The sequence below is a fragment of the Echiichthys vipera genome, assembly GCF_963691815.1.
Source record: "Echiichthys vipera genome assembly, chromosome: 3".
NCBI classification, from domain to species: domain Eukaryota; kingdom Metazoa; phylum Chordata; class Actinopteri; order Perciformes; family Trachinidae; genus Echiichthys; species Echiichthys vipera.
In genome coordinates, this window is record NC_139828.1 from 17,403,030 (window position 1) to 17,414,261 (window position 11,232).

At 42.5% G+C, this 11,232-nt stretch overlaps 1 protein-coding gene across 10 annotated transcripts in view; it reads left to right on the plus strand.

Moving 5' to 3' along the window:
* Positions 1-10,580, plus strand: part of ephb3b (eph receptor B3b) — a 61,927-nt gene extending 51,347 nt beyond the window's left edge. For 8 of the 10 annotated variants that reach the window (XM_083940131.1, XM_083940130.1, XM_083940134.1 and 5 more), the window contains exons 13-16: positions 384-533; positions 811-1,010; positions 4,110-4,265; positions 6,403-10,580. In XM_083940131.1, coding sequence (XP_083796257.1) covers positions 384-533; positions 811-1,010; positions 4,110-4,265; positions 6,403-6,511 — 615 coding nt within the window. In that variant the 3' untranslated portion in view covers positions 6,512-10,580. The remainder of the gene's footprint in view (positions 1-383; positions 534-810; positions 1,011-4,109; positions 4,266-6,402) is intronic. The other 2 variants (XR_014593840.1, XM_083940138.1) reach the window with 2 other exon arrangements.
* The last annotated feature ends 652 nt before the right edge of the window (positions 10,581-11,232 follow it).

Below are 11,232 nucleotides of genomic sequence, written 5' to 3' on the forward strand. Positions count from 1 at the left end.
GTTAATTGGGAAGGGTGTTCTTAGCTGTGAGAGACACTACTGGCAAGAAATGCCAATCCCCTCGCCTATGGTTCAGTTTGTCTGGTAATTATATGAAAGGATTCTATGATGGTGATATATCGATGTTGAAAAATACATGATGTAGCACATTAAATATTCTTCTAGCGTCACATGTTTGTACATATCATTTTTCTCTGTGTTACTAACCTTGTGTGTATGTGGTTCTTGGGTTTGTACAGCATGCACCCATGTGTTGTGCATCAACATTTCCCTTAGACTGTGTTTTTCTCACCCTCTCTCTCCCTCTCGTATGTGTGTGATTCTGTGTTTGTGCTCCATCCCTCCAGTATTTCATGCTCACCTACTCATTCGCATATCCACAGGGAGGGAAGATCCCCATTCGATGGACGGCTCCCGAGGCAATTGCCTACAGGAAGTTCACCTCAGCCAGCGATGTGTGGAGCTACGGCATTGTCATGTGGGAAGTGATGTCGTATGGCGAGCGGCCGTACTGGGACATGAGCAATCAAGATGTAAGCTAATATGAGTTTTTTTTTAATCCGTAATGTTTTCTTTATCCAACCACAACTACCACTCAAAGCTGATCTTTCTCTGGCCTTTATCTCTCTGCATTCCCTAAAGCCTTTTTTCCTGTTTATCTCTGACTTTTCCATGATTTCTCTTATCATCCTCTTCTGTCCTCCCTCACTTGCTATTTCCATCAACCCATCTCTCTCCTTGTGTTCCGCACTCCCATGACATCGCACTCAGCGATTACACGCGATTGTAATTTCTCTGTGTGTTCCTTAGGTGATAAATGCCGTGGAGCAGGACTATCGACTGCCCCCACCCATGGACTGCCCCACAGCACTGCACCAACTCATGTTGGACTGCTGGGTGAAAGAGAGGAACCTGCGACCCAAATTCACTCAGATTGTGGCCACGTTGGATAAGCTTATCCGCAACGCTGCTAGCCTCAAGGTGGTTACCAACAGCACACAGTCCACTGGGTGAGTTGTACATTTGTGATATAAAAGGTATGTTGATCAGATAAAGCTTTGCTTGACAGGGCTTACATACCGATTCGAAACTTAAATGCATGTATCGTATATCTTGTGTATACTGTGGTCTTTGCTGTGTTTCTGTTTCTCTTAGTTCCTCTGGAGGTCCTAGTTGACTTTTATTAAGTGGATTAGTGATGTTCATATAGGGCACTAATGTCTCATTATGATAATTTCATAATGGGCATTAGATGTGATTGCTTCCTAAACATCTTCTATGGTTTTCTTAGGTCATACGTTGAGGAGACCTGCTGGACTCTTATGATAGCTTCCATTAATAGGTCATTAGTTTATTGAATGAAGTCACTTGACTTTTTCAGCCGTGAGAGCGCTGGCCAGGCCATTTCATTTGCACCTGATACCGAGCAACCGCGATAATGATTTTCACTTTGCAAATATGCCTTATCCAAATTGATACGGTGTGTGTGAGTCACTCTGACTCAGCTGTAACAATCTCTGAACTTGTGTAAAGTGCAGATTTCCTCCCATACTATCCTTTAGTTCTCACACTTGCAGCCTGGGCCATTATGCAAATCCAAATTACCATGGTTCAATACAGCCCTTGGAGCAACTCCTCCACCAACTGGGAGCTCAATCAATGATGTCACAACTACATTTAGCTGCACTACCTTCCCCTGCAACCTGTTTCCTGGAAAGTATTTGGAGAATAGAAGGTGGCAGAGTTGGAGCGATAGGGAGGGAGATGACCTACCTATCTGTCCCTGTATTAGGGTCTTTCTGTCCTGAGGGAGGGGCGCAGACAATCCTGGTTTGGGCTCACTGGGGGAAATCAAGGTCTCGATTGGCCATCGGAGTGACGTTCTTAGAAGATAAGGCTTGCGGTTAATTAGCTTGTTTAAGGCAATGCAAAAAAGGAAAGGGAGAGCCTTTTAATTAGCCACTAACGAGATTTTAAACGGGCCAGCGGAGAGGTGGCCTCCTGCCGACAAACCTAACAAGGGAGAAGTGAGAAATGATAGTGCCGTCCTGATCTGCATTGAAGGGTGGCTGGAGGTTAGCTAACACTGTCTGGGATGAAAGCCCTTTGGTTGTGTGTGTTAAATGTACTTGACATGACTGCATATTGCATTGTGGGTGTAAAGCTGAATGGGCAACTGAAGTTTGGTGATGTTAGGCTTCCAGCACTAGTGTTGTGTGTAGTTTTCTACTGTTGAGAAAATGCAGAAATTCCTTCTCTCTGGATTGAACAGACATAACCGTTTGGAGAAACACTGACTGACCCAGCCACTGACCTTGAATTTAGGCTGGGTCTGTAACTGTCTCACCAGCTAGCTTATGATATTACCCAGGTTTCCTGCTGTGTTTCTGCTTGTGGCTCACATGTGGCCAACAATGGTCTGGACCCCTTTGAAGCTAACTTTAGCAGAGGACTAACAATGCTCCATTAAGAGAAGCCAGAGTCTTGTGTTAGCGAAGGCCCCAGGCCCTGAGCTCCCAAGCACAGGCCTTATTAAAAATCACTCCATCTGCACCACTCAATGGAGCCTCTGTATTACTGTTATTAACTCCCCTTCCATGCCTTTTCTCTTTCCTCCCTCTTTCTCTCTCCATTCCTCGTTTAATTGTTAATGAATCTAATGCCATCAAAAAGGATGACAGGGATCAACAGAGCAGAGAGGAGGGGAGACAGTGGCGCTCTTTCTCTTTGCCTCCTCCCTCATCTGTTTCTCCTTCTTCAGCTCCCCGCCACCTTACCGTCTCCCCCCTCCACCTCCGCCTCCTGTCTTGTTCATCCACTCCACTTCTCCATGAGTTGTAGCACAGTTTTATTAAAACTCCCAAGGTGGCCTCTATCTACAGCATTGATCAGCTTAGGGTTAGATTCTGCTTTAAAGGGTCCTTTTTGGGCTGTCAACAGGTGTGCAGGAACATGCAAAACACATTTAGAGACATTTTCAGGAATACACATACAGACACACTGATTAAAGAAACTATGACTGAAACTAAATACAGTTCATTTTTATACACACAGATGCACTGTTAATTTAAACACACTTGGTTGGTGAGTTATGCCTTCCATGTATTGCCAGTGTCCACAGGTCCATGAGTCAGTCCTACTGTGGAATTATGCACACATGTGAACGACATCCGTGTTTACATTCCACAGATATTTCTCCATTGTCATGAAGCACTGTCCGCAAATGTGAGAACCTCTGTGTGATTATGTCCAACGCATCCTTTTTGTCTAGCCAACCTGAGACAAAGTGACAATATGGCTTCTAACCTTCTAGTCATGCTTATTTTCATACAGGGAGACCAAATCTGATTTGAGTTCACTAGGAAAAACCACATGGAATCCAATCTACCAAGATCAGATTCAAACCACATGTGTATATGGTTTAAAAGTGCAACTCAATACAATCACTTAGATTGAATTTCAAATGGGATTTTTTTCCCTGTTTTGTCAGTCCCCATGCAAACACAGTGACATCTCACTGAAACAAGAAGAACAGGAACCAACAAACAGGAAGACAGCTATACAAATATTTCCAGGGAATAATATAGGAAACGTGGCTCATTCCACATGTGTTGCCAATTGTAAGAAAAGGTATAGTGTATTTGGTGATAAGGGTAGCTTTGGCTTTGGTAAGCAACAGTAAGCAATACTTTCTACATAATATACCTTTAGCATGAATCCAATCTGGTTCCTTGTAATTTTCAATGTGTGTAGTCATCATTCAAGACCAGATTTGACACACACCACCTTGCCTCACCAGCTGCAGCGCCAGCATCCATAACCCACCACCCACCACCCACCACCCGAGCCTCCAGCCAGTTTCTCCACAGTCATAAAAGTGACCCCCCTGCCCCCCTTACTCACCACCCCCCTGCACACAACTCTTTACATGTGGAGGAGAGGGGATTAGGAGGGGAGAAAAGAGGAGGAGAGGTGGAGAAATGGAGAGGTGGCGCTCAGTGGGCGGGCGTTTGTGGGTGAGGTTGGCCGGTAGAGGCAGTAGATTGACGACCTTAACCCTCTCTCTGTTTCTCTTTCTACCTCCTCCCCCTCCCCCCTCCTCAATGTAGGGTATCCCAGCCCTTGCTTGACCGCTGTGTGCCAGACTATACCACTTTCACCACTGTGGGGGACTGGCTGGACGCCATCAAGATGAGCCGCTACCGTGACAACTTCGTCAATGCTGGATTTGCTTCCTTTGACCTGGTGGCCCAGATGACAGCAGAGTGAGTGGAGAGGGAGTGGATTCAGCTAATCAGGCCTAAAGTGATTGACTGGGCTGAGTTTGAGAGTCAAATTAGTGTTATACAGATTGACCTTGAGGGAATAAAAATAGTCTCATGGCTAAATTAAACATAATTAGATGTGGAACGGGAGCTCTGATTCGGCTCAGACATCAAAGTAATAACAGGTGTAAAGAATGATAAATAAAGCATGTTTATATCTAACAAACATGTCAGAAATATATTTGTTGTGCTATGAAGATAAATCATTCCTTGAAGGCTCGATGTACAGTATCACACCCTTTACTGTTATGTCTTCCAGTATTTATATACATATATTGTAGTGTATTATAAATCACACGTTTAAAAAGGAGAAAAAAGGGAAGATGTTAGATTCACTGGCAATACAACCTGCCAAGAGACACAAGAGATATTATGCAGTACAAAATGGGAAAACGCAAGCTCCTCTATGCTTTTCCCGTAATGTGATATTACTTGACCAATCAGGGTAGGTTGGCTGTAGAATAGGAATGATTATGTAATCAAGAGGGGACTAATAACAATCACCTGCTTCAAAAGCAATCAAAGATTCTTCACTCGTTGCTGCTTCCTTGGCTATGATCTCCAGTTGACCTTGTTGACACACCCACCTTCTGCCATGTTTACAAACAGGAAATTATGTAATGGGAGTCATGGAAATTGGAGGCAGTGATGATCAAATAAATGAATTAGGATTATAATGATAAATAAATTATCCTCATTAACTGCATAACAGGCAATGGAGGTGGGGGTAATTTGTTTCAATTTCGCCAGGCTGACAGGTGTGGTGTCTGTGGCTCTGTGTTGCCCTTAATGGCCAGTAATTTCTCTAATGGTGGCCATTTATTATCATTTCATCCTCCATTGCTGCACTGATGGGGACGGCGAAGTATGAAAAAAACACCACCATTTATATGTGTGAAACTGCGGTGATGCACCCTAATTTGGCTTAGGAGAGGATGGATTTGCAGTGTAGATCAGTATGTGTGTGTGTGTGTGTGTGTGTGTGCGCACGCACATGCATGTACTGTATTTGTTTGCTCGTGTGTGAGTTTAGGTGCACAATGTTGTACAAAAATGGATGGGACCATACAGGCATTGAGATAAGCACAGTGTCTGTGTGTAATATTAGATTATCCAGTATTTGTGTGTTTGTGTAGGTGTGACTGAATGGAGAGGACGCAGACTGTGGCAGAGCCCCAGCAGTCAGCTAATCTCTGTCCCAGACGCCGTCCATTCACTCCTCAGCTATCTACTGGGGAAATCAAACAAGCGAGCAGAAAAGAGAGATTCTCGTGATATAATTGTACAGCGTTTAACCAACATGGCCACGATGATTTGATTACGATGTCTGACTAATGACGGCCAAAGCAGGTGCACTCTCCCAGGCCTTGTTAAGGGCGTAGTACTGTAAAGTCAACTGTATGTTGACATTTTCATATTTTCCCACTGCATTCTCAACCCTCTAGTTACTGTGAAGATCACACTGGAGCTGCAGTGGGCCCTCAACTAAAAGTCTAATTTACACTTTCCATCTTATTTTTGGTACTTTTTCTTGGATATTTTAACCACTAAGAAGTTCTGTGCAACAGTGGTCAAGGTAAAACTAACGTACTGACACACAGAAGTATAAATGACAGGCTCCTAACTGAGTAATCTGTCTACTCTAGTATCTTACAAAAATATCTTCTGCTTCCCTCTTTTTGTAGCTAAGTAGCAGGCTGGTGTGAACTCTGTGAAGTCTGTCAGCTGCCAAACAGTAGCTAAGTTTGCTCTTTAATCATTAACTATGACATTATGGCCCCTTGACTCCCCTCCTCTTGCCCATCTGCTGGGCAACAGAAGTATGTTGCATTAAGACCAACATTCACCTTTGCTGGATGAGTGTCCCCATTCTGTTAGCATACTCTTTAGAAGCCATTTTATGGGTGATTGCCAAGGTGCTTTCCCTGTTCCCACCTGGTGTAGCATGTGTTTACTTACTGGTGAAAAGTGAAAGTTTCACTTCAACTTTGGACATGTGATGTTTGTCTGCTTTCATTTTTTTATGACTCAGCCATCTGTTCTATTTTTTTTCTCCTCCTTTCTTCTTACTCTTCAGAGACTTGCTGCGGATAGGGGTAACGTTGGCCGGCCATCAGAAGAAGATTCTGGGTAGCATTCAGGACATGAGACTACAGATGAACCAAACACTTCCTGTCCAGGTGTGAGCGACAGGACACAGACCGATGCAGTCGAAGGACAGCCCGACAGGAAAAAAGGGGATGGAACTGTGCCAGAGAGAGCCATTGGAAAACCCTAGCTGCCTGACCCATCTCTGCCAATTAGACGCTATGAAACTGGCTTGCAGTGCCTCTGACTATTTTAGTTTTCTTTATTTCACTACCACTTCAATTTTCCTGTTTTTTTTTTTGTTATTCATCATTGTTTCCTTTCTCCATCCAGTCAGAATTTGTGTGTTTTTGAAAGAGGAACAAGAGTTACCCCCTTATATCCCATGCGTGGCTCACCAGCTCTGGTGCGGGTTGACGTTTGCATGCATGTGTGTTTTAGTGAGGTTGGCCTTAGCCCTGTGACTGAAATGTCACACTCTGATTCTCAAGCAAGAGCCTCTCCCTGTGACCTCTCAACCCAGCTTTGATGGACATAATACATAGTAAAGAAGGAGCGCCCTGGAAAAAAAAAAGTGAACAAACGTTCCCACACAAAAAAAACAAACAAACAAAAATAAACTAGTTTTTTGGACCCCACAGAAGATAGAGGACAATTCTTTCCCTGAATAGAAGTTGTTTTACTGTGCACGCGTGTCTCATTCTCCATCTTCATATTGAAGGTGTGTTATCTAAAAGGGCACTTGCTGGAGAGGGGGTGAGGTGGTCGAAGAGGATATATGATGGGCTGAGGTCAAAGGTCAAGAGGATGACAGAGGTCAGAAAGGTCAATGGAGGGCAGCCACATTTTTGGACACTTGTTTTGGCTGCTGAATCCTCGGTAGGTCACCACATGACCTCTTCACCCTGACCTGCAGTGACTCAGGATAGCTCCGCAGCTTGGGATCGCCTGCTCATCAACTGTGTTTTAACACATAAAAGTGTTTTCGTTTGTCCACACTTCTTTTTTTTTTTAGCTGTCTTACACATTTTTTGGGGAGATTGTGGTTTCAAAATGGCCGGTCAAGCCCCACCCCACTGGACGCTTTTATGTGATTAAGGGGAGACGAGGACTGTGGCAAAACTATAGAGAGACAACTTGGCCTTTTGTGTACGTTTTTGTATGTGTGCGTGCACATGTGTGCGTGTATGTGTGATTAAGTGTGCTTGGATGTGCGGGTGTGTCAAGTTGCACACAAGTATACTGTACAATACAGCTTCCGCTATTTGCCACTGTGGAGAATTAACGCATGAACTGAACCGTGACAAGGAGCAAATATATCTGAAACAATTACGCTATATTCTGTGGACAACTGTTAAACATTCTTTTTTTATTGAATCAAAAAAAATGAACTTAGGACATTCATACATGTATGCACACACACACACACACATCAATCATGATGGACACCTTACTTTCTACTTACTATTATCTGGTTTTAGAAATAATCAAAAATCTTGTTTTAATTTCTTGACATCCTGCCCTATGTATTTATTTGTACCTCATCCGCCAAACCCCACCACCAACACCAACACCACACCAACACCCAGATGGACAGTATTTGGGACAGTGGACTTGGAACAATCAGAAGAAAGAGAAACTCCAAGAGGATTCACTTAACAAATTGTTGATTATTAAACAAAAGAAATTGCATATAAATTGGATATTGTATTTTTGTTGTTGTTCTAAACAGCCTGTACATGTTTTGTAACAAAAATATGATAAATAACAAAAGAAAAATGGTGTTTTGACAAAATGGAAGTGTTGTTGTGAAATGTTTGATTCAGAACGAAATTAACAGAAAGCAAAGTAAGAAGAGAGAGAAGGGGAAAGTCAGGAGGTAGAGAGGAAGAGAACATGTTGCCTTTTTGCTCTCCGTCCATTGTTGTGTGAGTGTCTGTGTAGGTGTGTTCAACTTTGTGTGCGCCACCTGAACGGGATATTAAGCTTCCCCTATCCATTTTCATTCTCAACATAAGGAGCCTCTGTGAAGCAATGAGCTGTTACTAATTGTCTTCTAGGCACTCAAACTCAAAACCTCCTGAAAACCATTCAAATGCGTCTCTGTGGTTTAACTTTGTTTGAATTTTACTTATTTTACTCACTTCCAACAACGGGATCCTCCCAACCCATCTTATGTTAGACTGTTAAGTAGTCATTAGGGTGAAGGTCCAGAGATGATGCAGTCTACCTGTTACCTATTTCAATCGCCCCGGATGTAGAACTCCATCACTAAACAGACAGTTTACCTCCCTACAACAGGATCCACGTCAGATAATCCAGAGCTGTCAAGAAACCTATTGGTCTTTGTCTGTCAGGTCGATTAATGCAGCAGCCAATCTGGCATTGCGAGGATGCGTGCACATAGCGAGCGTAGACATACGGCGGGCTGACCTATCATTTACTCTCTTCATCTTCCTGTCTGGCCTGCAATCATCCTGTCTCAGCTCAGGCTGCTGCGTGATTAGTACAGTGCAGGATCAACAGACCTGGCATGCAGACAGCCAAAATCGACAGACCCCTCATCCTAAATGATAGCAGCTGCATCACAGAGACCGTACTATTTGTACAACTCACAGAGGGGTGTTTGAAGGTAGTTGATTAAGGGATGGGGCTGCACCACTGGTGTGATCTTCCAGACAGTCTCCATATTGTTTGGGTTGGAGCCGATCAATGCAATATGTGAATATTATTAGTTAGGTGTGTAATGATAGTGTGATGTTAGCGGCCATGCAGTATGTCTTCCCATATTACTTTTGTCAGCCTCTCTTAAGTCCCTTCAAAAGCCATGAAGGATATTATGCAAGACAACAATGTGTTTCCTGTTTTGTATCGTTTCATCTTATTCCACATACACAACGTTTTCACTACTGCTAGTACACTCTGTAAAGGACTTACTAACCTGTAACAGTTGCAGTACACAATCAAGTAGTAATTTAACTGGTGTGTACTCAAACTGTACAGAAAATAACTCTCATCCCTCATTTTTGACACTTAGATATGGCTGAGATATAAGTGTGGATATATTCAGCATGATTTGTTATCACGAGGAGACAGTGTTGGAAGTGCCTCTTAGATGAGCAAACATTGTTTTCTTGAGTTAGTTTGTTTCTCCCCAAAGAAAAACAGCATTTTGATTGGAAGAGTGATATACTTTTGAAAATAAAAACGAGTAGAATTAATCAAAAGCGTACTTTCCCCAAAGTCTCCCGGGAATATATGATATTACTCCCAGCTATAACTCAGCTCAATCATCAGCTAAGCCCCGCTGTAGCACCTAAACAGACACAGTTGATGAGCAGGGGATGCATATGGAGGCTAAACAAAATCAGATGGTAGACATGCCCACTCATGAAAAATGGCAGCGCTTTGGAGCTTGCATGAACTATTGATGAGGTGCACATGGCGCGCTGGGGTCTGGAGTTGTGTTCACCAAAAGTCAACCGTCCGTGAGTGATGAGCTCAACGGGCACTGTTGCGCATCTTAAAATGATTAAACCGCCGCCACATCAACTACAAACAATTAATCTTTGAGTGAATTTTTCACACATTCATGGGAGTGTTTAATATTTAACATTCACAGAAAAGAGAGACACTCCTTCTGACTGCACACGTTGCTGAAATTAAGATGGGCTTTATGTTTGTGTGTGCGAGAGAGTGTGTAAAATAAAAAGGATTGCCATTTTATACAGAAACACTTTGATCAGCAGAGTTTAGGCTTTGTCAGATGTGGTTTATCTCTTTGTGTGCCAATAGAATTCCCAACATTCCTTACACCTTTCTTTCCCTGCATCCTCTACAGAACAAACACACACCCTCCCCTAAACCCCCTTCACTTACAACTTTCTAACTTTATTTTCACGAGTTGTCTGTTTAACGTAAATATATACAGTACTGTCTTTTTTTTCCTGCCTTCTAACAAGCCCAATCCACACCTGTATTGTGGTCCCTTTTGAAAAGCCCTCTTCTTACAAGGAAGTGAGATGTTTCAGAAAGTACTGTACATGTATATTGAACTGCGAGGGGGGACGGACTAAAGTGCTGAGAAATGCAATTGTTAATTCCTCTTTGAAAAGCATTAAGATGTATTTAATAGTGCAGACATACACAACAAATTACTAAAAAAAATGATGCATTCTTGTAGAAATATTTTTAAAAGACCCTTTTGCAATTAAATTATTTAAGAAATATGACCCGATCTCCTGAGTCTTTATGTTGTGTTTTGAACTGATAATTCATCCATGTAGACTTAAACTATTGTCATGACAAAACATTATCACACACATGTTTTCCAGTCAAGTAGTTGCCAAAGACAAACACATTGAATTGCACAGCTTATCATTTATGGCCATCTCTTACTCCTGTAATCATTACCAGAACTTTGTGTAGTTTTTCAGCAGTTATCACAATAACACTTCGTATTGACAAAGTGGCAACATAGCCTCAGTTCAGATGCATATTTCTCAAAATGTGCTCTGTGTACCTGCAAGCAGGCGTTGTTGAGTTTTCATCAGATTTGATGTTTGTGTTTCAGACAGGTTTAGCCTACATTATTTCCCTTGCCTTGAAAAAGCCTGAGGACATTTTCAGTTACGCTGTTATTTTTGTAATGCTGTCTTTCATCTTTATAGCTACAGGCACTCTGATGAATGGATATTGATCCTTTGGAGAAGTTACCCAGAGTTCATCTATTTCTAATGCTCCTTCAGTTGCTGGGCTCCTTGCCATTATTGAAGTGAAAGAGCACTATTCTAAAGTAGTTTACCAAATTTAGCAATGA